Source organism: Psammomys obesus, unplaced genomic scaffold (genome assembly GCF_907164565.1).
Source record: "Psammomys obesus unplaced genomic scaffold, mPsaObe1.curated_primary_1811, whole genome shotgun sequence".
NCBI classification, from domain to species: Eukaryota; Metazoa; Chordata; class Mammalia; order Rodentia; family Muridae; genus Psammomys; species Psammomys obesus.
Window position 1 is genome coordinate 14,108,445 of NW_026585580.1, and position 27,220 is coordinate 14,135,664.

General features: G+C 48.6%; 1 protein-coding gene across 1 annotated transcript; it reads left to right on the top strand.

The window, feature by feature from the left end:
* The first annotated feature begins 1,012 nt into the window (after positions 1-1,012).
* CUNH2orf92 (chromosome unknown C2orf92 homolog) lies at positions 1,013-26,753 on the top strand. The gene is made up of 7 exons (XM_055608005.1): positions 1,013-1,097; positions 9,067-9,129; positions 10,775-10,876; positions 12,659-12,748; positions 22,803-22,904; positions 24,928-25,078; positions 26,618-26,753. The coding sequence occupies exons 1-7, from the start codon at positions 1,013-1,015 to the stop codon at positions 26,751-26,753; spliced, it is 729 nt and encodes a 242-aa protein (XP_055463980.1).
* Positions 26,754-27,220: the final 467 nt, after the last annotated feature.

Consider the following 27,220-nt stretch of genomic DNA (forward strand, 5'->3'; position numbering starts at 1 on the left):
TAGGATTGGGTAAACACTTAGGAACTTTCCAGAGTTGCTGAGGACTGTTCCTCAGGCTTGCTGAGTCATTATACTTAGCTGAAGCCCATGTGTTAAACTTTAAGCTGATTGGCTGTCTGCAAGCTTCGGGTTTTTGTTTGTTTTCCCAGAAACTGATTTTTTGTATTCTGGAAAAACAGAAACTCAGGCCTAGTTAGGCAAAGTTGAAAATGAAGCCTGTCATAGAGTCATATTAGCCAAACAGACTGGGGCCTTCTGGGGGTCTCTGGGGGCTTTGGAGTTATTAGACCTCTCACCACAACAAGGCCACACCACCTAATCCTTCTCAAGTAGTGCCATTCCCTGATGACTAATCATTCAAATATATGAGCCTATGGGGCCATTCTTATTCAAACCACCACACCCCTGTAAGAGCCAACTTCTGGTCATCTTCCAGCTCAGTCCTGCATCCTGTAGGGTCTACCATTTCCAATGGCACCGTAGGCTGGCTGGTGATTAGCTCTTTACATGTGGCCCTTCGTGTTCCAACCTACAGTGATTACACTTCTACCCCTTGGTAATGTGACCCCTTTTTGTTTTCCGGGTGCTGAGGATGCAACTCAGGGCCTCATGGGCTAAGCAAGCCCTTTACCACCGAGGTACATTCCCGCGTGTTACTGTGATGTGTTGGGTAATACTGTATTCCTGTTGGTTCTAGCTGCTTCTAGCTGGCGTAATTGGCCACAGTTGGCTTTATCCTGCGTATCCTAAGAGTCCTGTTGATACATCCCCACCTATAGGTTCTAGGGCACCCAGAACCTAGATTAAGGAGGCCTCAGAGAGCCGAGAGTGAAGAGAGAGGCTGTATGAGGCCACTTGCATCCCTCGCGGGCCCTGACTGTAGACTCAGCCCTCTCCCAGTATGATCTCACAGAGCGTGGGTTCCACAGCATCCTGGAACCCAAGGGTGTCATTGTCTGCAAGAAATCTGGGAGAACGGCTCCTTCCTGATGGTGTGCTGGCTGTGGCAGAGATGGGCGACGCTGTGCTCTTCTCCTTTGTTCTCTTCCTGGGCGGCCAGTGGGGCGCAGAGCCCTACTCTATCTCTGTGACCGAAGGTACCATCCCACGTATATTGTCATAGCAACTGGAGGGATGGACGACTCACAGGGTGCCTCAGTCAGGCCTGCTGGTGGCCCCCTCCTGCCGAGGCTGGGACGGTGAGCCCTCCTCCTGTCCTCCTGTCTCTACCTTCCTCAGTTCCCCACGGAGGCCAGGTTCCTTGGGAGAAGGGAATAGCATAAGAAAAGTTCTCCTTCCTGCTTTGATCTCTGCCCTAATGAACTTAACCTCCCTATGATGCACCCTCAAATTCTAGAGCTTTGTGAGACGATTCCATGAGACTTAAAAATGTCAGTCCTTCATTAAAATAAATCTTTTCAGACATCTCAAAAACAGGAAGAGCAATAGAACAGCTATGCACAAACCCCCTAATCTTATCCATACATACGTATTATAAAAATCAGCGCATACTAAGGTGGCCAGCACGCAGGGAGGCAGAGGTAGGGGGATTACTGTGAGTTCGAGGTCAGCCTGGTCTACAAAGTGAGTCCAGAACAGCCAAGGCTACACAGAGAAACCCTGTCTCAAAATCTTCCCCCCTAATTAGCATATACTAATTACACCCAAAGTACATTATCATACTTCCATGTAATGTTTTTGTTTATATTCACCTCTTACCTTTTCTCGTTCTCATCCCGCTCTCACCAATTCCCTTCCTCGTCCCAGTGAGCCCCTCCTGTAACTTCATCTCTGTTTAAAAATAGTCCAGTGCATTCCATTAGGCTGCTTAGAGTAGGGGGGTGAGGGCTTGTCTGCAGAAGCGGCTACACCCCTGAAGATGTTCACTCCTGCCTGCAGTCACTGACTGCATATACACCATCAGGGAGTGGGTGAGCCCTCGTCAGCTCATTCCCTCTCCACAACAGGGTGTCGTTTGGCCTAATGCAGAGGTTTTGTGCAGATAATCATGGCTGCTGTGAGTCGGAGAGTGTGGTGGCTGCATCAGACCTGGAAGTCAGGGTTCCACACACTCCATGCCTTTCTCCAGCTCTTACGTTCTTTCCTCCCCCTCTGCACTGTTCCCTGAAGCTTGGAAGGGGTGACGTAGACGTCCATGTATGGCTGAGAATTCAAACTCACTTATTCTCATCACTGACCGACTACAGTGTCACTGCAGAAAGGGGCTTCTCTGGCTGAAGCAGACAGCGGCACTAACCCATGCACACAGCAAGGTCGCCTGACAGTTACGCCCTGATCACTGAGCAGAGCAACAGCAGAGCCTTCTGCACGTGGGTCCATGACCTCCTTAGCCATGGGCCTTTGACCAGGCTTGAGGTACCAGACATGAACTCTCTAACCTAGGGTGGGCCTCAAATCCAATTAGAATCTGGTTGGTTGCCTCCTATAACTGACTTGCCACCGTTGTGCCCGTGGGTACATTTTGCCTGGCTGATTGGTAGTGTAGCATGCAGGATCCATGTCCCAGCAAGACTTGATGACACTGGCTGGAGAAATGGCCATGAAACCCAGGTTTGAGTCCCACCACACACACGGTAGCTCACAATAACTCATAAGTTCGGCTCCAGGGGATCTGACATGCGCACACGGTCTATTGACATACTCGCAGGTGAAACATTCATACACACAAAACAAATAAAAAGTAAGAAACGACAATGACAATTTCTCTGCAGCAGCCTGAATGGCACCTTCCAATACTTTGGGGGCTACTGGCAGAGAGGGCGCTCCAAGTCTAGGCTAGCGGGAGTGCTCTGTCTCCCTACCAGAACATGTGATGCCTTCACTAACAGGATCTCACCATGACTGGGGTGGCCTTCTGTGAGGGACTGGAGTCTTATAAGAAAGTCCTTCCGTGTATCTAGAGCTTACAGTGTTTTTCCTGTAGGGCAGTGGTGCTTCACCTAATACAGTGACCCCTTAATACAGTTCCTCATGTTGTGGTGACCCCAAGTATAAAATTATTTTTGTTGCTACTTCATAACTGTAATTTTGCTATTGTTATGAATTTAAATTTTTTGGGGGGCGGTAAATAGAGGTTTGCCAAACAGGTCATGACCCACAGATTAAGAACTACTGCTCTGGGGCTAGAGAGATGGTTAGAGGTTAAGAGCACTGGCTGTTCTTCCAAAGGTCCTGAGTTCTAGTCCCAGTTAACCACACCGTGTTTCACAACCATCTATAATGAGATCTGGTGCCCTCTTCTGGCTCACATGCAGGCAGAATACTACATAAATAATAAATAAATAAATCTTAAAAAAAAAAAAAGACAAGAACCACTGCTCTGGCAGTTTCAGACCTTTAAGATTGTTTTTTTGAGACACGGCTTCTCTGTATAGTTTTTTTGAGACAGGGCTTCTCTGTATAGCTATAGCCTTGGCTATATAGAGGCTAGAGGTGTTGGATCCCCTGGGAGATGGAGTTACAGGCAGTTATAAGCTGCCTGATGTGGGTATTGGGATTTGAACTCAGGTCTTCTGCAGGAGCAGCAAACGTTCTTAACCACTGAGGAAATTTTGGCTAAAGGACTGGAAAAAGACGTAAAGACATACCATCACATAGCGTAGAACAATCCTGTCTCACTTGATGCTGACCACAAAAACCTAACCTACCAGGACAGACTATGATCTTTGGGAGGAAAGAGATAAAGGAAAGAAGAGGGCGGTGAGGAGGGAGGGGAAGAAGGAAGGAGGGAGAGATAAACACAGAGATACAGAGAGACAGAGACATATACATACATGTATATATATGACATACGTATATATGTCAAAAGAGAGAGAGCTCGCTAGAACAGAGCAGGATCAAGCTGGCCTGCTCTGCTGACGTTGGTTATCAAGTAAAGGATGGTATAGAAGGAGAGAGAGAGCTGCACAGAGAAAAAGGATGTGGCCTGACTGCTGGATTCCATCAAGCGGCTCTTGTGTTTCTTCCCTGACATTTAGAAGCTGCTCTCGCTGCTTCAGACAACGCTGTTCCTCCTGTGATGGGTATTGCTGGCTGTCAGGGGAAGCAAACCAGGAAGCAACATGCCTCCATGGCTTCAGTTCCTCACTCCAGGTTCCTCCCTAACTTCCCTCAGGATGGGCTGTAAGCGTGTCCTTTCCTCCCCACGCTCCTTTGGATCACGTTGTTTGTCACAGCAACAGAAAGCAGAGTAGGATGCACCTCCCCCCTTTTTGGGGTCTGGCATACCTGTGCTCCATGAGCGGACCCCTGTGAGGATGACTCGGTCTTGGCTCCACCAGGTGCTGTGTGAGAGGAGGAGGGTTGAATGTTCCTGGTGCAGGCACAGGGGGAGCGGGGGTTGTCAGACAGCGCCTCACTGTCGTAGCTAGGGTGCTGCTCTGTTCCAGCTTCCGCTGACCTCAGCAGTCTGGCGAGTGTGGGAAAAGTGCTTCTCTGCGATGTTCCGGGTGCTTCCTGGTTAGTGTGTGTCTGCTTGCTTCCCTGTTGGTTTTTGTGTTCTGAGGCAGGGCAGCCTGGGCTGGCTTTGAACATGCGATCCTTCTTCCTTGGCTTCTTAAGTGCTGGGACTACAAGGGTGTATACCACTCCATCCACTCACACAGAAGTTTTTAAATGACAACCTTAGGGCGGTAGCAACAATAAAAGTCACCTGTTGACATGAATCACTTCTAATTCCATCAACATTGTTGTTATGCCTATGAGTTCAAAACCAGGCTGGGCAACATAGCAATACCCTATCTCAAAAGGAAGGAAGGAAGGAAGATAGAAGGAAGGAAGGAAGGAAGGAAGGAAGGAAGGAAGGAAGGAAGGAAGGAAGGAAGGGAAAGAGAAAGAAAGATAGAAAGAAAGAAAGAAAGAAAGAAAGAAAGAAAGAAAGAAAGAAAGAGAAAGAAAGAATGAAACGACAAACACGTTCCCCCCTGGCATGCGGAGGCCAGAGGACAACTCGCAGGAGTAGGTTCTCTTGTTGCACCACTTGGAGCCCGGAGACTGAACTTGACAGGAGCCCCCTATATCTGACAAGCCATCTTGCCAACCCCCACAGGAGGCATTACGTTAAGCCGTGGGACTTTCAGTCAGAATGGCAGCTGGAAAAGAGGAGGAAGAAAGCACTCTCCCAGGATATACAAAATCCCAAGGGGTGAGATGGCTCAGGGGGTAAAATGTTTACCGTGCAACCCTGATGACCTGAGTTCAAACCCCGGGACCCCATGAAGATGGGATGATCGATCTGGTTCCATAGCGTTGTCTTCTGACCTACACACACACACACACACACACACACACACACACACAACACACACACACACACACACAATGGCACACATGTGCACACACATACACATACACAATAATGAAGTGTTTAAAAAATGTAAAACCATCCGCAAGGCTCCCGTGATCGGTTGCTCCTTGGCTTTGTACCAGCTCTTAATGATGCTCCTGTCTCTCAGAGAAACAAAAGCGCCTTTGTGTTACTTCCTAGAAAGCCATCCTACCTGGAATCGGTGTCCCTGTGAAGGCCTGGCCACCATCCAGGAGGAGCGGGCTGTGTCTGTAGCCCAGGTTCGTGAGAAACTGAAGTGGAAGAGTGGCTCGAGTCCAGGAACTAGGACAGCCTACCTCAAGCAAGCAAGCAAGCAAGCAAACGAACAAATCTGTCCACCAGTTTTGCAGTTGAAAGCCACGTGTGCACACATGCTTGCTTCATCTCTCACGCCTGTCAGGGCACTGTGTGACAGAGCCCTGTCACTAGCTGTATGCCGGAGCATCAGGTTTTTAGGGGCATTTCATGAATGTTCTGTGACTCTCAGAACAGGGGCTGCTGTGTCCTGCGAACCACTTTGAAAGAGGTTTCCTGGTGGGCTTGCACGCTCAGAAAGGAAAAGCTAGCCCTGACCTTGAATCAAGGAGATCTGTCCAGACACTGCTCAGTCACTGCAGGGAAGCCTCAGGGCTGGGAGGTAGCTCAGTGGCGGAGCACAAGGAGCATAAGGCCCTGGGGTGGCTCAGTTGGTTGACCATTTGCCTAGCATGGGAAAAGCCAAGGCCATGGGTTAATCCTCTGCACTATAAGCTAGGTGTGGTGGCCCACACATGAGGTCCCAATGTTTGGAAGGTGGAGATGGGAAGATCAGCACATTGGGAGTTTAAGATGAACCCCAACTCAAACAAAACCCGAATAGGCAACCGTGAAATGACTCAGCTCTCCGCAGGTTTCCAGACTCCCCTAGTGGTTTACTCTCATCCACGAAGCAGCCCCACGTGCCAGGGAAAGTCTGGGGTGCAGGAGTGCCAAGGGCCATGAGTTGACCCACAGTACCTGCATCCGCACCTTAAACTCCTCAGTTGGCCTAGGTGATGGTGGCCCCTGCCTTTAATCCCAGGGCTTGGGAGGCAGAGGCAGGAGGATCTCTGAATTCAAGGCCAGCCTGGTCTACAGAGTGAGTCTAGGACAGCCAGAGCTACACAGAGAAACACTGTCTCGAAAAACCAAACCCAACAACAAAACAAAACAAAGCACCCTTTTCAGTTGTTAATGACAACACCAGAAGTTCTTTGTGCCCAGTTAGACATGGCAGCACATTGCTGTAATCCAAGCACCTGAAAGCTAAAAGTGGTAGGATTAGGAAGGAGTTCAAGGCCAGTCTGGGATATATAGGGAATTTGCCATGTAAACCCTGTCTTGAAAGAAAGAAAAAGAAAGAAAGGAAAATAAAGAAAAAAAGGAAAAAAGAAAGAAAAAAGAGAAAGAAAGAAGAAAGAGAAAAGAAAGAAGGAAAAAAGAAAGAAGAAAGAAAAAGAAAGAAGAGATAAAGGCAGGAACAAGGAACGATCATCAACCCAGACTACATAGTCAAACCCTATCTTAAAACCCAAACCAACTCTCTACACATGCACACACCTGCCTTCTTATGCCTAATGAACGGGCTAGCCTCGGGTGCTCTGAGCATCCTCATGTTGCAGGTCCACAGCGAAAATGTGTGGAGAGTTAAGTAGCATTTGCCCTCTTTCCCCAAACTGGCCAAAGTGACTCCTTATCCACATCACTCCAAACCCTTCAATGTAAACCAGCCAACCAGCCCAACAACCGAAATGACAAAACCTGTGAAATGTGCTCACGTGTCTCGGCCCCGAGCCTAAGCTCGGGGAGAGCCTTGACGGCAGCCTCGCAGAAGAGAGTGACTTTGCGGGGAGCAGATGCTGCTCATAATCCCTAAAGAGCAGTAAGGCTGACCCTCCCTGCCGTGAAGAGCCTTGCGTGCTGGGTACATCTTCCTTCCTCCCCACCCCCAGCCATCTTGGCAGCGGCTCTTGGTTGGGCCCCTAAGGTGGGAGGATGGAAGCCACAAAGAAAATAGAGACTCTGGAGCTGACCCAACCGGAGGGTCCAGCTTGTGAAAATAGTAAAGTGTGTGCGGGGTACAAGCAGGCTCTGAAGATGCTCGGACAAGGCCAGGGAAGGTTGTTCCTCCTCATGAGTGAGTCCTGCTTTGAAATCTGAACTAGCATACTATGCCACGGTGGCTTAAACTGCACTGTCTGTCATTACTACAGAGGCAATAGGTGAACCAGGCACAGCTTGCAGAAAACCCTGAAGTGTGCCCACCGGCTGTCATTGACTCTGATGTTATTACAGCAGTGATATGCCAGAACAGACCCGAGACCCAGGAAGAGCAAACCCTGTGACGGTTTTCTTGAATATGATTGCTTTGAAAGTAAAACCAAACAAATAAAAAGCTAGTGTTGAGTGGTGTGTGTGGGGAGGGGGAGGGTTAGATAGGACACACAGGCAAACTCCCCTTCCCCGTCTTTCTCAGCCTCTTGTGGATACATCTATCCCAGCATCCTCAGGGGAGAATGTCAACCCTACCCAGCCAATGGGACTCCGCCCACATGCTTCCCACAGGTGTAGGTCATCTGCAGAAGGCTCTTCTCAAAACACCTGTAAAGGGAAGGGTGCAGGGTGCACCAGGCTCCAGGTTCAATCCTCGGCACTCCCAAAATAGACTGTGCAAAGGAATATTGTTATAAGTCCAGTGCGGTGGTCCCCTATGAATCTGTGCTTTTTGCTTTCTGTGGTTTCTGTTACACGTCTGAAAATATTAAGTAAAAAAAAAAAACCCGGAAATCATACATTTTAAGCTTGCACACTCTTCTGCTTAGCTATGATGAAATTTGGTGCTCTCTCGCTCTGTCGTGGGTATAATGGGAATCAATGCTACGTCTGGCATGTCCATACTGTGTGTGCAGCCTGCCTTTTGTCTCGGATGCCGTGTGTTCAAGCAGCCCTGTGTTTTTACTCTATCACTTTTAATTAATTACATGTGCATTCGTGGAGGTCAGTTCTTTCCTGTAGGTCCCAGGGATCAAACTCAGGCCATCAGGCTTGGAGGCAAGTTCCTCATTTACCCACTTGAGCCATCTTTCTAGCCTGCTTGCTCTCTTAATGAAGGCCCCAAAGCCCGGGTAGTGATGCCGTCAATTTAAATACCCCAGAGAAGAGAAACGAAGTGCTTCTTTTAAACGATGAGACAAATGTTTTTGGCTACAGGAAGAAGGGAATTGGATGCTAGGATGTACAGTTGGGACTAACTGAACTCAGACCTTGAACATGGGCTATGCCACTAAACCTCAGCCACAGCACCCCCGAGCAAATCTTCCATCCATGCAATTGTGAAGAAGGCAAGCAAAATTAGTGCCTGTTTGGTATTACTCCACAGGTGGTAAAAGTTATGGCCGCCATGCATGATAAGTAACAGTTAAGTAGGAAAAACATGCATGGGGTTTGGTACTGTATATGGGATCAGGCATGCACTGGGATCTTGGGGTATAGGTAGCACGGTGGGGTGATGCACAAAAGTGAAAGTTTGTTTTGAGACAGGGTCATGTGGCTCAAGCTGGCCTTGAGTTTTCTCTGTAGGCAAGGTTGGCCAAGAACTCCCGTTCACCCCTAAGTACTAGGGTCACAGGTGAGCACTGTCATGCATGCCTGAGCAGTGGAAGATCTAATCACAGGGAATCTCTTTTTTTGTCCTCCTGCAGGTGTGGAGAACAAGTTTTCCTCAGATTCAAAGCATCTCGATGAAGATTTGGCTAAGCTCTTTGGTAAGTAGTCCCCCGTGGAAGCTGAGGCTGGACTTGAAGGTGTCGCCTGTTCCTGGTTGGTTTGGGCAGGAGGGAAGGCGAGCATCCTGCCTGTGGCTAAGGAGCAGTTCCTCTGGGTATCCAAGTACCCCAAAATTAAGCAAAAGGAGCGATAAACCAAACCCTGGTAGGGTCTCTGCTTCTCATCATGAGGGCTGCTAGTGGAAGTTCCCAGGAGCCGTGGCCCCACCTCAGCCCCCGCACCAGCCCACCATACCAGGCCTGCCTGGATGATTTCTGCTTAGCAGAGGGCAGACATTAAAGGACGTGTGTCCATGTCCTCAGCATTAGGTTCAGTGGAGAGGTACTGCTAGGGCCCAAACCTGGAGCCCCATGCTTGCCAGGAAAGTACCCTACCATAGAGCTGCAGCCCAGGCCCCTGTAAACTTGAAGTGTTTTCTTGCTTGCTTGCTTTTGTTTTTGATACACACACACACACACACACACACACACACACACACACACACGATTGAACGGGAAGTGGGACAAAATTATAAACCTCAAAAACCTGTCCTCAAAGATATAGTTCCTCTAGCAAGGCTCTGCCTCTTAAAAGTTCTATAATCTCCCCCAAAGAGCATCCCTAACTGAGGACAGGGGTGTCCAAACATGCACGCAAGCCCCTGGGAGACATTGTCCACTTAAACCATGGCAGAGGAAAAGCTCAAAATGAGAAAGGTAGTTAAACTGACAGGATGATGGGGAAGGCCAGAGGAGAGCCTTCAAAGAAATCCTTCCAGCAAAAGAATCTGGCTTTTATATCATGTGTGTGTGTGGGTGTGTTAGGAAGTCCCACCATTAGTGGGATATAGTCTGTTACAGCCTACATGACAGGAGCATGGAGGAGCCGGGCACTGAGGAGAACCCTTCCTTAGGAACTGTAAAAGCCATGGTACAGCATGGGACAGAACAGCTTAACTCTGTCCCAGGGCAGAGCTGGGGAGGGTGGGGTTTGCAGGAAAAAGGTTGACCTGTTGCTTCAGGCTGTGGGCTCTGGCCTGTTAGAGTAACTAGCATCTTAAGGGAACAAGCCCTAGGAGAGGCAACAAGGTCTCAGACGTGAGTCTTGTAGAGATAAGAAAGAGGTTTTGCTTGTGTACGGGGCAGCGTGGGACACCCCCAGAGGTCGGTCAGAATGAGGTCAGGGACTAGAGCAGCGGCTCAACCTTCTAGTGCTCCAACACTTTATTACAAGTCCCTCAGGTGCGGTGATGCCCAACCGTAAAACTGTTTTCGTTGCTACCTCGTAACTATAATTCTGCTACTTTTTCGAATCATAATGTAAACACCTGTGTTTTCCTAGGGTCTTAGGCGACCCCTGGGGAAGGGTTGCTAGACCCCAAAGCTGCAACCCACAGGTTGAGAACACTGAACTAGAAGGAAACCTGAAATGTGGGGCAGAGTTGCTAGCCTTCTGGACTTGGTGGGTGGTGCTCTCTGCCCGGGATATCTGGTGCAATCAGGATGGCATGGCATCTCAGAGCCCAGCAGCCTGCGTCATCTGCGTTTGAGTCATTCATCCCCGTATCTGTGAACGCGCTAGGTAGGCACAGAACAAAAAATACCTCGCGTGTTGCTGCTGTTAACGATTCTCGCTTCTCTTCAGATGAGATCCTGCTGCAGGTGTTTCCCAGAAATCTAGACGATGTATCAAAAGATGCAAGAACAGCTGGCAGACTGATGATGACAGGGAGAGACGTGAATGAAAGCAAGTATATGTCAATGGGTTCGAAGTGTGCATGAGCTTCTTTTTAAATAGGCTGTGTTGGATTGGGTGTGCTATGCTCAAGACGAGCATCTTAGAGCCCAGCTTTTGGTGGGGCCCCACGAAACTGAGGTGTGAAGAAAGAATATCGGGAGGCCTCAATGTAACTTTATTTATGGAGTCTGTGATTTAAAATGCGGCTGTGGCTGTTTTTTGTTTTTCATTTTGGTGTGGGGTTGTCTCTGTTGTTCAGGGTCAGGCAGGTCCTGTCGCTGTAGATGTTGTCCAGAGGGCAGGAGTATAATTTTCAGTGAGATACATTGTTCCTGGTAACACAAGCTAGGTATAATGTTACAACTTTCTTGTCGCCCACACTTTACCGTTTCCTGCCCAGGAGCGCCCTACCTAGTCTGGGGATACAGAACTTTCTCACTGCTTCCTCAGCACCCATCCCTGCCTCCATCTTTGTAAACTATTTGCCCAGGGGAAGAACAGCTGATTTCTGTTGACACCTGTGCTCAATGCTAATGCTAAGAGAAAACAGCTGGCCACCTGCACGAAAGAAAGCAACATCAAAACCCCACGCACACTCGCGCGCTCGCTCATTAGCCCCAAAACCTGTGAACAGCAGAGGAGGCCTTCTCCATTAAGAGGAATATTGAAAACGGGTCATGACTTATCAAAATAACCCAGAAGAAAGTGCTGGGTTGAAATTGCGCTGTAAGGAAAGCAGTTATGTAACTCCTATAGCCCTGCCAGTGCACTGTGGAGGCCGCTCGATAAAGCATCATCTTGCCAGCTTGCCCCGCAGCAAGTTTTGTCGATACAGTGCGACATGTTTTCAGCAAAGTGCTTAAGGACTAGGTGTATCTGGTCCTAAGGACTCCTCTGGTCTCATTAACAGAGAACTGCGCCTTTGCCATTTATTGGCTCTAAGCAGCCCTGCTTGACACCACTGGGCGCCCACCACCCAGGCCCTTCTACCAAGTTTCTTCTGGAGTTAGAGCCAGCGTGTGCACACAAATCACTCAGTGGCTGTGCATATTGTCTGTGAGGAAACTGTGGGAAACGGCCTCTGCTGGGCTCTGTGCTGTTTGAAATGGTTCTATACACATTTGTTTCGTGTGTGCGTGCGTGTGCGTGCGTACTCGAATTTGCTATGGTGTGCACTCAGAAGTCAGGGGTTTGTCCTTCCCTCACACCCCCTCGGGGCGGGGGAAGCAGGGATTGAACTCATCTTGCAGACCCAGACTTCAGACACTTGGAGATGTTTCACTGATGCCCCATGCCACTCAGACAAAGAAAGCCCGGGGTCACTGTGATGGCTGCTTCTCAACTGTGCAGGATCTAGATGCATCTGAGAGATGGGCCTCTAGGCATGCCTGTGAGGGGTCATCTTGATTATGTTAATTGATGTGGGTGGGACCACTTTCTGGGCTGTGTAAGGAATGTATAAGTTTGAGAAAGTGAGTGGAGCCGTACAGAGCACACACATGCATCTCTCGTTGCTTGCTAAGCGTGGATGTGGTACCACCAGCCAGCATCCTGCCCCCTTCCCCATGTCTTCTGCCCCGTAATGGACTGTGTCCTTTTAGAAGCACGAGCCAACACAAATTCTTTCTCCCTTAAGTTGCATTTGCCAGAGTAACCTTTTTCACAGCAACGAGAAAAAGCCAGTTCTGAGTTGCTCCTCTTGAGGAGCCTTGCAGAGGGGCGGGGGTTCAGAGAGCCTGGGTGTGGGTGCAAGGAAAGATTTAACCACAGCTCAAGTTTGCTTTCCCACAGCTCATCTCCACTATATTGGCTTCAATGACTCTGAATTTGCATCAAGTTCACATCAAGTTCAGCAAGAGGAACACTTGGCTAAGCTATTTGGTAAGTCACTTCACGCTGTGAAAACTTGAGGTTGCATTTGAAGAAGTCTCCTGCTTGTCTCTGAGGTAACTTGTTCCCGCTGCTTCAAAGGGAAGAAGCGTGTAGCCTTGTGGCTAAAATCGGTTCCTCTAAGTATCAATCCCAGGAAGAGAAGCGGCAAGTGGAATGCGAACGCCCACAAAGGCTCTGCTTCTCCAGGGGGGACCGGGAGGTGGCTGCAGGGCCCGGGAGGGTGGGAACAGCCCTGGGACAGGAACAGGCCGACCTGTCCAAGTGCTCACACCTGGGGTGTGGGAAGACCTTATGTGAGGGCTTTGAAGCCCTCCAGGGCTGCCTCATTGTTTTACTCTGAAACTGTTACTCAGGTTTTGAGAAAAGCAAAGATCCAGATGTAACTTGAAGGGACAGGAAAGCTCCAGGAATCTTTTCCGTTGCTCAAACATCAGCGGAGCTGGCAAGAAGTGTCTTTTCCTTTTTTCTTTTTTAGAACGTCTTATTTTGTTTTATCTTTGCAAGTGTTTTCTCTGAAGGGCATAAAGTTTGACATATAAAAATAAAATCTCATGTCAATTATACAAACCTAATTAATATTTAATATTGACTATAGATACACTAGCAGAATGATATTATGTGGGTGTTAATTTCTTTTTACTTTTTTCATACAATATATTTTGATCATATTTTTTCTCTTTCCTAGCTACTCCTAGATCCCAACTCCCTAGCCAACCAACTTCATGTTCTTTGTCTCTCTTTAAAAAAAGAAAAAGAAAACAAAAACAAAAAAACAAAACAAAACAAAACAAAAAAAACAAAAACCCAAGCCTGCAATTCCAGCAGTCGGGAAGGCAGAGGCAGGTGAATCTCTCTGAGTTCAAGGCTAGCCTGGTCAACAAAGTGAGTCCAGGACAACTAGGGCTACACAGAGAAACCCTGTCTCAAAAAAAAACCAAACCAAACTAAAACAAAACAAAACCAACACGTGCACACACACACATGCACAAAACAAACATTAAACCCATTTCACATTGGCCAACTACTCTTGAGCATGGGACCTGCTCTGTAGTGTGGCAGATACACCCAATGTCACGCCAGTGAAGAAAACTGATTTTTCCCCTCTGAGAAGGTATCGGTTGCAAGTAGCTTCTTGGTTAGGGATGGTTTGAACTTGTACATGTCTTGTGTGTGCTGTCACAGTCTCTCTGAGTTCATACATGCACCAGACCTGCTGTGTATGGAAAATAACCTTTTCTTGGAGTCATCTACCTCCTCTGGGTCTCAGAATCTTTTCTTCTGCTCTTCTACATAGATCCCCGAGCCATGGGGAGAGCAGTTTGATAAAGATATCCCCTTTAGAGCTGCTTCTTGTGCTAGATGATAACTGACAGAGACCCACAGCCAGACAGTGCACAGAGGCCGAGTCTTTGGAGCACTCGGCCCTAAACGGGATGTTTTTGTCAACCCCCTGCCCTCAGGACTGACCTATCTGTGCAGAAGAGGAGGCAGGAAGACTGTAAGAGTCAGAGGTATGATGACCCTGAGGAAATAGTGTTCTCCAGACACAACATGTCAGCTGCACATATGAACTCACAGATACCGTGACAGCACACACGAGCACCAGACAAAACCCTGGCATGGAGAAGGGGAAGTGGACACAAAGTCTTATCCCTGACCAAGAAGCTGCTTGCGACTGATGCCTGCCAGGAGAGGGAAAACCAGTGTTCTCCAAAAGCAAGCGTGTCACGGTATATTTACCATATTTGAGGAGAGGGCCCATGCCCGGAAGCAGCTGGCCAACACAAAACAGACTCTCTCTCTCTCTCTCTCTCTCTTTTTTTTTTTTTTGGTATATTATTTGTTTTGTTTTTTGTCTTATTGATTGATTTATTTTTATTTTTTTAAGTTTGTTTTGCTTTTCATGCTTTGGGTTTTCCTGTCTTGGGTTTTGCTTTTTTGAAAGAGACAGAACATGAAGTGTGGAGTGGGCAGGGAACTGGAGAGAATCTGGGAAGAGATGAGGGAGAGGAATGAAAACGGTCAAAGCCAGGAGCTGTGGTGCATGCCTGTAATTTCAGCCCTCAGGGAGGCTCTTCTAGTTTGAGGCCAGCTTGGTCTACAAAGTGAGTCCAGGACAGCCAAGGCCACACAGAGAAGCTCTATCTCAAAAACAAAAAACAGAAAAAAAAAACAAAACAAACAAACAAAAAAACGAATATAGTCAAAATATATTGTATGAAAAAAACCTAAAAATCCAAACTTTGAAAATATTTAAGGATTAATAAAAAGGAAGAAATTAAACACTCTCTCTCTCTCTCTCACTCTCTCACTCTCACACACACACACACACACACACACACACACACACACACACACGCACATACGGACATCTTGGGGAATAGTCTCAGAGCTCCTGAGGCATGAATGGGATTTTCAATGGTTGCTTTTTGTGTCTTGGCAAAGAAAGCCTAGTAAAGGGGTAAAATAGCCACATTCCAGGGAAAAACAGATGTCTTCAAGTGTTAAAAAGGAAAGAGATTAAAACATTAAAAAAAAAAATCTATCCCCGAAACATTACACTAGTTTTTAGAAAGCTGTATTTCATGTGGATGAGTGTTTGCTTGCACGTACGTCTGTGTCACATGCATGTGGTGCCCAAGAAGGTCACAAGACATCTGAAACAGGTTACATGTGGATGCTGGGACTCTAACACCTGGGAGAGTGGCCAGGGCTTGCTCTTCTCTCATCTCACTGATCTCAGCGTCTCTTACTTATGAGAGTTTTTATACGTAAAGCCTCCCAGTGACCTTTTGCCTCATCTCTGGCTCAGAGCCTGGTTTTAATGTGTCACACCAGGGGAAGTCCCCGGGGGGCCCGAATGCCACCGGGAACGAGAAGGAGCGCCATGTCTCCACATCTGAGGCGTGGGACAGAGTTTCTAGCTGCCTATGCTGGGAGGGTGATACAGCTATGCGTGTGTAATTGTGACGGTGTTTTAGAGAAGGGCACCCTGTGTCCTCTGAGTTCACGTCACTCCTTCACGTCCGAGTCACCCGTGGGCAGGCGGCGTATGTACAGAGCAAAATGCCACCCATGCGTGCCACCGCTGTTAACGTGCTCTGCTTGCTTCCTCAGATGAGATCCTGATGCAGGTGTTTTCTAGCGATCCAAAATATTTATCAAGAGAAGGCGCAAGCACAGCAGATGAACTCCTTAGGTGGAAGCACTCGAATGAAAGCAAGTATCTGTACCTCGACTTGAAGTTCAGATGTTTTCATAGGCCGTGTCTTACCGGGTATGCTGTGCTGTGATATAAATGTTCTGGAAAACGGCTACCGGTGGGGTACTGCCACAGCGGAAATTGAAGAAAGAGTACATCTAAAACTCTTACTGTAGTTTCTATCACCTGTGGGCATCTGGGGTCTGCGGGGTCAGGCATGTTCTGCCTTTCTGGATGCTGTCCAGATGAAATTGATTCATTTGCAAGTAGAGTTCACTGTTTCTGATGACACAAACCCCAAGTAGTATTAATAATCTCCCTTCAATTCACTTTATAATTTCATGTACATGAATAACTTGAGAGAGAAAATATGGTATTTCATCCTTCCTTGACTACATGGTGGGTTTGAGGTCATCCTGGGCCTCATGAGATCTTGTCTCCAAAAACAAGAGAAAGAGCTGGAGAGATGGTTTGTGGGTAAGAGCACTTGTTGCTCTTCCAGAAGTCCTGTGTTCGGTTCCTAGATCCTACACCAGGCAGTTCTCAGCCACCTATAACTCTAGCTCCTGGGATCTGACACCCTCTTCTGGCCTCCACTGGTACCACATATCACACACACAAACACACACACACACACACACACACACACACACACACACAATCAAGAAGCCCAAAGCAACCAACATTAATGAGCAAAAAACAAAAATAAACACACACAAAAAAAACACCTTTCTTAGTGTTCTATTGCTGTAAAGAGACACCATGACCATGGCAACTCTTATAAGAAAGCATTTAACTGAGGCTGGCTTTCAGTTATAGAGACTTAGTCCAATATCATCATGGTAGGGAGACTGGACGCATACAGGCAGACGTGTGGAGAAGTAGCTTAGAGTTCTGCAGATGGATCTACAGGCAGCAGGAAGAGCAGAGAGACATGGAGCCTGGCTTAAGCTTTTGAAACCTCAAAGCCACCCCACCCCTGACATACTTCCTCCAACAAGGCCACACCTCTAATCCTTCTCAAATAGTGCCACTCTCTGATGCCCAAGCATTCAAATATATGAGCCTACGGAGACTAGTCTCCTTCCTTCCTTCCTTCCTTCCTTCCTTCCTTCCTTCCTTCCTTCCTTCCTTTCTTCCTTCCTTCCTTCTTCCTTCCTTCCTTTTTTTTTTCTTGGAACAGATTTTCTCTGTGTAGCCCTGGCTGTCCTGGAACTCACTCTGTAGACCACACTGGCCTTGAACTCAGAGATCTTCCTGCCTCTGCTTTTTGAGTGCTGGCATTAAAGGTGTGAGCCACCACTTCCGGCAAGGCCTTTATTCAAACCACCACAAATCTCAAAACAAACCCCTCATCCAATGGAAGAAAGGATCTTGGCCAAGGCACACCTTCAAAAATGATAAAAGGAACATGTCTTTTCCTCAAAACAAAAGCAAAAACAAAACAAAACAAAAAAAACCTTTGCACTTCTGGAAAACAGTAGCACATTAGGAATTTATCTGCCAACAGTAACCTTGGTAGCACGGGAATGAGCTGTTTGATATGTTGTATATAGTTGTGTATTTTAGGTCACGGGGTCATTTCCTGTGTCTGTCTGGGCTCCTCTTTTGTCAGTGGTCAGGTGATATGTCCATGTACATGTGGGACCTTTGAGCTGCGCACTTCTTCATACACATTAAATTCTATGTTAGTGTTTGGACTTTTAAAAATGTGAAACAATGTAGCTAAGTGGGTAAAGCGCCCCTCCCCCCAAGCCTGATACCCTGAGTTTGAGGCCTAGGCCCCACATGATGGTAGAAAAGATCTGATGTCTACTGGTTGCCCTCTGACCTCCACATTCATGCTGTGGTGTGTATAAACACCCCACTTCCAGCCACCTACACCCTAAATAAAAATACAACAAAAAATAAGAAATGAAACGAAACAGGGACCTAGATGCTCATAAGGGCACTGAATTTTTATTCTTTCTCTTCTTCATGAGTTTCATTAAAAGAAGCCAAGCTTCCTTAATCAGAATGTTTTCTTGGCACCATGGACAATTCCTGGCAGCCTTAAATGAAAATGAGTTGAAATAAATATATGGTAATTCTTGCTCTTGCTCCTGTTTAGAACCGCATGAGGGTGAAGCTGAGGCTCTGTCATGTTGCTCTCCTGCAGAGAATGCATGGCTGGAGGCTGGATTAGAGCAAGGATTCAGTCCCTAGCTGGACTTGAGGGTATCAGGATGCTAAGATGATGGAGGAAAGAGCTGGCTTTGGCAGCTGACTCTTTTCCTCTCTTCCAAGAGCCATGAGGTCCCTTCCTCCCCACAGGGTAGTGGAGGATTTTGAGGGGCTACACACATTTCTGAGGTGCCTCTCAGAAGTCTCTCTGTCCTGAGAGCTGTGGGAAGGTGTTCCCACTAGCCAGTGAGCAAAGGCTCATCTTAGCTATGTGACTGGGGGGAGATCTGCCTCAAACACAGGTTGACCATCTGGCTAGAAGCCCAAGCAAGCATTTCTTTCTTGAAAATTTAAGGGAAACATTACAATCTGGACTGATCAATATGTGTATTTTCCTTGGTCAGAGTACAGGGGGGATAGGGGTAAGCACAGTGGCTCCCACGCCCAAGTGTGAGCCATGGGGAGCCGGCTGGGGAATGGAAGACACTTATTGAAAGTCGTCCTTCTCACAGTCCACCTTTAAAAGCAGAGCTCAGGACCCTGCGTATTTCTATGCATTTTCAGAGTACAGCAGCCAGGAACTACTTCTTGGCAACCAGAGCCATTGAATTAGATGCTTTGGGGCAATTAACTCACCAACAAATACCCTTTAACATGAGTGTTTCTCTCTCTCTCTCTGGCTTTTGAGACAGGGTTTCTCTTTGTAGCTCTGGTTGTCCTGACTTGCTGTGTAAAGCAGGCTGGCTTTGAACTTGGAAATTTGCCGTCTCTGCTTCCGGAGTGTGCCACCACTGCCCAGCTGCAATGAGTATTTCTAATACCCTTGCTTTTGTTTCCTGTAAATGTCATGTTAATGACACATTAAGTGTAACTGGGCACCTCGTTGATAACTGGGCATACCTGGAGCGAGGCAAGGAGGCAATGACCTACTAAGCAGTGGGTGCGGGCTAGCATGTCTGCGCCTCCCTTGTCTGTGTCTGCAATGCCACGTCTGAGAAATGGTGATCAAATCTGCCGTGTTGAGGATCAGTCCTCCATTTCTATTTGCTGTGGTAGGATTGATTCTGAGATGTCATGTATTCTGTGTGTATGTTGGGTACCTGAGTCTGTGTCATCGCACTGGCCCTGTTAATTACCATTCTTGTAGCCCACACTTTGACACGACAATGAGGCGGATCACAGCACTATTTGGTGCAGGCTAGACTCTGCCCCGTGGAGGCATTGGAGCATAGAAAATTGCTTAATGCTACTTTAAGACTAGATGTGTGGGTGACTGGGACAGTGACAATTATGACTGTGCCAACAGTGCCAACATTATGAGCACGTAATTGCCTGTCAGCTGGTGGAGTTTTCGCTTGAATGTCTTCATTTCATCTCCAAGTGTGGCAGCCTTGTAACTGCGTGCGTGTTTTCCATCGGGATGGTGAAGTAACTGGCTGCAGGTCCAGCATCCAGCAGGGGGCAGTGCCAGTCCACAAACTGAGGGCGGCAGCCACCAGTCAGGTCTACAGTTGGTGCTGGCTTTTGCGGACATCAAATAGAGTAACAGCCTCCACCTGCTGAAGCATTCATAGTATGCGACAGTTTTTAAACATGGGAACTTGCTCCTTGCCCCCTGTTGTTACACTAGAGGGGCCAGGTGCCCTGTTAGGCTTAGTTACCCTGGAACAAACTTGATATCATATTTCAAACCTTAAAGGAGGTCCTAAGCTGTCATTGATTTCTTAGTTTCTTTGTTTCTTAGGCTCTGCTTTTTTGGTGGTGGTGGTGGTGGTGGGGGGTGATTTATTTTTATAAGTGCTCTTTCTGCATGTACACCTGAACATCAAAAGAGGCCATCGGATCACATTATAGGTGGTCGTGAGCCACCATGTGGTTGCTGGGAATTGAACTCAGGACCTCTAGAAGAGCAATCAGTGCTCTTAACTGCTAAGCCATTTTTCCAGCCCAATAGATTTATTTTCTAGAATCTTTGCACAGTAGCAAAGAAGACAACACCTTTCAAAAAGCTATAATAAGCTTTATTGATATTTTTCTCCCTTAGAGACTCTTGAATCAGGGCCTGGCCACTCTCTAAGTACATGCTTTTTGTCTTCCTATTTCTTCCCAGGACACAAGGTCACCCACACTAGGTTTGAGGTCAATTCTGTGTTATTTGGTTTGTAGGAATCTTACTATAAATTGATTATCACCCAACTGGTTATCACTTTATAAACTGATTATTTGCAGGGCTAGTGAGATGGCTGAGTTGGTGAAATGCTTGCTCCACAATAGAAGGATCTGAGTTCGGATCCCCAGGAGTCATGTAAGAGGCTGGGCACTGTGGTATACACCTGCAAGCCAGTGCTGGGAGGCAGAGATCAGGACCCTTGAGTCCTTTGGCTAGTAAGTCTAGCCAACTAGTGATGCCTCAGTGGTTAACAACAGACTGCTCTTCCAGAGGACCCGGGTTCAACTCCCAGCACCCACATGGCAGCTCACAGCTGTCTGTAACTCCAGTTCCAGTGAATCTGATACCCTCACGCAGACATACATGCAGGCAAAACACCAACCAATGCTCATGAAACAAAAATAATTAAATTATTTTTAAAAATAATGTGGATGTCTCTGGGGAGATGGCTTAGCAGTTAGGAGTGCATCCTGCTTGAACTCAGGTCATCATGCTTGGCAGGATACCTTTAGCCACTGAACCATCCCATGGGCCTCACCTTGCTCTTGAGATGTGCCTTTAAGCAGGCTACTCTGGTTGGCTGGTAGGCCCCAGGGATCCCCATCTCTGTCTCCTCAGAAGTCTGAGTTTCTGGAAAACACACATCACCGTGCCTGACCTTTCTTACATGGCTCCTGAGGAACAAGCTCAGGGCCTCATGCCTATATGCTGAGCTTATCTCCTCACACAGAAGAACATGCTTCATACAGCCCTGTCAGAGACTAGGCAGTGCATCTCTCAAGACTGACTCCATGTTGGTCATGCTCTGTCTCTGGTGGCTCCTCCCTTTGATGGGCTGCCACTTCCAAAGGCAACCGATTGCCAGGCATATGAAATCGAACATTTTCTCACTTTTCTAGGCCAACTTTCAAAATGAGTGAATTCCCCCTTTTTTTCTAAGAATAACAAGAATTTCAGGGGTCTTTCCCTACACACTTAACCCTCAAGGAGTCTTGTTCCCTTTGTGGACCTGCCCAAAGTTTCAGCAAGCTCACCCGCACTTCCTCTCGAGGTCTCGGAGGCCTCTCCCCCTACCTGGGAGCTGGAGCCCCAAGCTTGGCTTGAGGTTGTCTGGGGGAGTCCCTGTTCCTCACCCTGCTCGTTGGCTTTGTGGTAATTTTCCTCCCCAAGTCACACAGACCATGTAGAACTCTTCAGGGCCCCTACCCATGGTTCTAGCTTGTTTGTCTGTAACAATGTCTCTACGGGCTTGCCACATCTGCCAAGGGGAACACGTGGCCTCCTAGCTCTCTTTACCAAGTGTCCCCAGGCATTTTGCCAGCCCTCTTTTCCAGATGAGTCCCAGACAGCCAATGCAGAGCCAGAATGCAAGTATTTCTCATTTCCTGACCTATCATCTTTCTTCTAAAACCATTAGGTGGTTTGGAGGCACCGAACTATCTCGGCCTGGTGCCCTTTTCCTATTTCGTGTGGCTCTTTGTGGCTTGCACAAACATTCTGCAGCCTGTAAGGCAAAAGCTGTAGCATCAAATGGAGTCAGAGATGAGAGCTCAGCGGGGCTCAAGTCCAGGCTAAATACCCTCCGTCCCCACAAGCAATAGCAGTATCTGTGAGACGCGCGCGTTCTCAGGTCTACTGAGACCTGCGGAGTCAGGAACTCTCAGGTGGGTCCCAACGATCGTGTTTGACAGCCTTCCCCACGAGCACCATCGCCCCGGCCACGAGCGAGCGAATGTGTCTAGTTATAAACAAAAGCAAACGCTGCTGTACTTCAGAACACGCACCGTCGCCTCCCTGACACCCCTTTCCTCTTTTCTTGGACTCTGGAAGAGCTTCAGGGCGGGGATGATGCGCTTGCCACACAATGTGAGGACCCAGGTTAGACGCCTCGGAACTCACGTTAAGTTGTATGTGGGATCATGCGTGTGTGTAATCTCAGCGCTCCGGTGGGGAGCTGGGAGGTGACGGCAGGAAAAGCTCTGGACATTCAGGGTTGGCCAGCCTGGTATACACTGTGGCTCCCAAGGAGCCTGTCACAACAGTATGAAACGTTAAGACTTAAAGCTGCCCTTCGACTTCTATACATGTGCTGAGACATGCGTGCGTGCACGCACTCCTGTATTGTGAAAACAGGATTGGCTCAGGCCAATGAGTGTAGATAAATGGGTTAATGTTTGCTTCCTGTCCTTATAATCAAACACACCGGATATCAGCTTGTGAGATGGTGGCTGACGCCTTAGGGTTCTAGTCCATGACCGTCCATGTTGCTTTGGGCCTATGGAGGGGTGGAGCAACGTGGTTGACGTGCATGAGAGAGCAAACCTGCCTATTCCATGTCCAAGGAGAGCGGGAGACGGGGCAGGGGGTAGCTAGGATCCCATGGTCCTCTTGGCAGGCACAGCCGCGGTGACTCGGCCCCACCTCCCAAGGGTTTCTGTGCCCTCTAAGGGCGCCACCTGACCTTTGCGGGCGTTCAGGATCTAGACTTTCTCTCTTGTCTTCCATAGATCATCTTGCTGAGGAGAATAAGGAGTCATCTCTATTCAACAGGGATGTCAACCGTCAATTAACTACCACTGACAACAGGATACAGCAAAGAAACACTCAAGGTACTCACCCTCAAAACACGACCTAGTAAGAGTCAAGAGTAAGGAAAGTTCCAGGAGGTCTCTTGATTTTGAGGAGATTTTAGCTGAGTAGAGTCAGTGGACCTTTAATTCACCTGCAAAAAGTACTGGTCAGCTGGCCACACACCTGCAGTCCCAATGCTTAGCAGGCTGAGGCGGGAGGGTCATGAGGTTGAAGCCAGCCTGGGCTACATAATGAGACTGTGCAAAAACCAAAACACAAATCAGGTGGTGCTTATGTTCTACACAGTATGGATTAAATGCATTTCAAAAAAGTTGGCCATCTGTTCAAAAGGATGGTCATGATTTTTCTAAAGAGCCAGCCAGGGTCATTTAGAACATGGGGTCCTCTTCTGAGTCCCCGTCACTGCTGGTCCCTGAGCTAACTACCTCGCAAGAGGGATTAAATGTCAGAGGTAAACCTAGTCTCTTATGCCTCCGGCTTCTTCCTTCTTGTTGGGTGGACTGAGCTCAGGCTTGTTGATCGAGGGTGGAGACTGACCCTCTGCTGGCCCCAAGCCCAGTACGCTCCCTTCATACGGCCACTCCGTCAAAATGAGACCCTGGTGTTACCTCCCCACTTCCAGAAACTAAACACTGAGCCTGACAGTTGGACATGCCTGCAAGGCACGTGTATGCACACATACCTGTGGCCATGCACTCACAAAACAACTAAACTTTCCAGTGATGAATTATTCTAGTGCAGCCCTTGGAGAGACTTACCTGATGCCCCTATGTACCTGGGATGAAGCTTTGGGCTCCAATTCTCCCCCATAACCCAAGAAAACCACTGGGCAGTATTCTCCTGCCTGCATCACCCGCTCTTTTCAGCATTTCTCACAAACTGTCTCATTTCTGTCATTGTATCCTTTCCCCTACTCTCCAGTTCCGCCCTCTTCTCTGACTAGATTACAAATGGAATCACATATGATCCTGGGTCCCCAAATGCCAGCTGGATCTCCTTCCTTTGTGATCTAACCCAAACCCATGCTCAGTGGCACTCCAGACCCCACCCTCATGGTTTCTCAAAGTGCCCAGAGGGTTGTTGGAAGTCATGGCCATTTCTGGCATCATCTACCACAGGATGGCAGTCACAGACCTCTCAAACTACAATCTCAGTCAGTTTCCCATCCCAGTGGCAAAGACCCTACACGAACAAATTCAAGGAGAAGGGATTTGTCTTGGTGCTTTGACTTCAGAGGTCTCAGAGTTGGTAGTCAGCTGCCCCCACTGTTTCAAGGCTTTGAAGAGGCAGAGACCATTGGGGCGGAAAAGCCCCTGACTTTGTACCAGTCAGGAAGCAGAGGAAAATAACCTCCCCTCATTGGCTGGCTTCAACTTTTTCACACACACACACACACACACACACACACACACACACACACACACAAACACACAAGGATACTTATTCTAATCTTTTATGTGTCTCTCAGTCGAATCAGGATCACAGGCCTAAAATCATGCCTACACCCACAAGGCAGACAGAATCCACAGTAGAATTTCTAAAAGCTGCTGGGCAGGGAGGAGGCGGCAGTAGGGGGACATTTTTGTCGCTGCCCGGTGAGCAGTTTTGACTAAAATACTTGACACACTGCTGTCCTGTGCTGGAGATTTAACCCAGGGCCAGCCCCACCTCCGTTATTCTCAAAACCTCTGAAGTAGGATATCCCCGCCTTCTTTTTCACCTCCTCCATGCTCCGCCTCTCCCATGGACCTCTCCTCTAGTCCTCTTGCTTCCTACACACCATGGTTTGTTCACCCTTCTTCATGGACATGTTGCCCTTGCCAGCCCCTCTGCCCAGCACCTCAGCGTGTCACCGGTGACAAGGCTAGTGGCTTCCCCAGCTGTCTGAAGCCAGCGGCTGACACGCTGCTGTGTTTACTTCTGCTCTGAGCAAGGCCTTCTGGGATATTGCCCTTCCTCGTTTGGGGGTCTGGTTGTGGGTCATGTGGCAGGATGGCTGCGGGCCAGCTCTAGCTACTCTTCTCGCATGTTCCGGTTCAGGCGCCTACACCAGCAGTCTCCCCTGCGGGCAGCTGCTGAGCTTCCTACAGAAGAACATCATTGTTGCCACCGTAGCTATGGCCAGCATCCTCCTGGCCACTGTGTTTACAGTGCTGCTCGTGCTCACGTGTATGAGGCAGAAGCAGCCAAGGTGAGTGGCTCTTGGGATCCATCTTCCTTTTAGGAGTTCAGGAAGGGTAGTGCTGGTGGAGAGATGGCTCAGGTTCTGTTCTCAGCACAGGGCAGTTCACAGCCACCTGCTGCTCCAGTTCTAGGGGATCCAGTGTCCTCTACTGGCCTCTCGGGACAGTGCATGCATGTGGGACACGCTGGCAAAGCACCCATACATGCAAGATAAAATAAGTTTGTTTGTTTGTTTTTTAATCAAAAAACTCAGGGAGTTTGAAGTGTAGTTGCTTTCTGCAGATCCCAGATGTAGGAGGAAAGCAGGGACGGTTTCCTGTGGTGCTTCAGCATTTCCCAGGTGGTGGGTTTCAGGGGCTCCCTGGTGATTCTGAGGTACGCTGAAGCTAAGGCGTGCCTGACTTCAGCTATGCTTGCTTCTCAAGGCCACGGACATTAGCCAGGTCTGCCCCATACTAAGAGAAAACTGAGGGGAGGTAGCAGAGCCTCTGGTAAGAAGGTTGGAAACTAGGGCCCTCTTCCTCCCAGACACACACACACATACACCTGAAACAGGGTTTCTCTGTGTAGCCCTGGCTGTCCTGGAACTTGCTCTGTAAGTCAGGCTATCCTCGAACTCAGAGTGACACTCATGGAGAAGGGACAAGAGGAGTACCAGAGCAGGAGGCAGCCTGCAGGGGGCTGCTTTTCCTCAGCGTCAGGGATGCAGAGTGCCCTGCCTCTGCCTCTGCCTCTGGAGCGCTGGGGTAACAGGCATGCATCTCCATGTCCAGCTAGGGAACCAGGATTCTAGATGCAGAGAAGCCAAGGCATGGCTGTAAGAGGTGCGGAGGATCAGGACGCGGTGGAGTAGGGAACAAGGCTGACTTCAGTCTGTCCACACTGCTGTGCTGCTTAGACTATGGAGGTGTGGCTCTGCTACCTGGCAAACTGCCGCTTCCCAGAATCACTCCTGATCCTGGGGCGGGTTAATGCCTGGCACAGTAGGAGCCTCAAGGGGCAAAGTGACAGGGTCCAGGCCCAGACGTGAGACTTGGGCAGACACCACAAGAAAATAACTTGAAAGACCAGAATGCCCTGCTCTGCATTCCTGACGCTCCCTTCAGGCCATCTCCTGCTCTGGTGCTCCTCTTGTCCCTTCTTTGGGGTCTGAGGTTACAGTAGTTAAATTTATCCGTAAGAGTGTCGCTGCTTTCTCTAAAGGCCAAGCAAGGCTTCTGGATGGAAAGCCCAAGCAGGCCAGGCTAGCCGACAGCTGCCTTATACCTAGCTTACTCTTCTGAGACAGGCATGTGGCTCCTGAAGCAAAATGGGAGCACTGATTTAAGGGCCTCTGAAAACACGCTGGTTCTACTTCACAACCCTGGCCAGGGCTCGTCATTGGACCAACCAGACATTTTCTCTCAAAAAGAACGGGTTAGGACGAGCCAGGGATGCGCATGAAAAGCGGGCGATGGAAGAGTTTCCCAGGGACACCTATCCATTAGGCAGAGAGTGGCCATCCCGTGTGTTCAGTGAGCAGCGTGGTTTGTCTTCTTCGTTTTAGGTATCCTCCAGTGAGCACGACATACAATATTTTTATAATGAGCGGGAAGGATTGGTGGCAAAGGGCTCAGGAAAAGCGCTTCAGAAAACTCTCAGGAAAGCAGAAGCACCTGAATAGTGGCAACTCTTTCGTCTAAGCCGGTGGAGGGGCCAGAAAACTGCCACCAAGCCACTGTCAGAGGGCTCTTGCGCTGCCGGGACCGAAGTCGAGGGTAGGCAAGAAGCTCCTCAAAGGTTGCTGGCTAGAAGCTTCACTTCAGCGAGGCTGGGGGGAAGCAGTGGAGGGTGGCGCCTGCTAGCAGCACGCCCGGTACCCGCGCGCCGGGCTCTTGGTGTCTGCGGCCCTAGACCCTAAAGACTTGGCAGCTGCACCTGCACGTCCACTTCCCTTCTTCCTTCTGCTCCGCCGCTCCTTCCGGTGTCGGCGACATCACCAGGAAGACTGGGGGGTACATGTCTTTGTGGGGGCATCATTTGGGAGCTGGGGCTGCAGAGGGCCATTTGGAAACTGGATGCTGGGAGCGGCTGGAATCATTAATGGGTATCTTCTCCCACTGCAAGCCGGATCCTGGTGGGCTGATGGGATTCCCAGCCTGGATCCTTG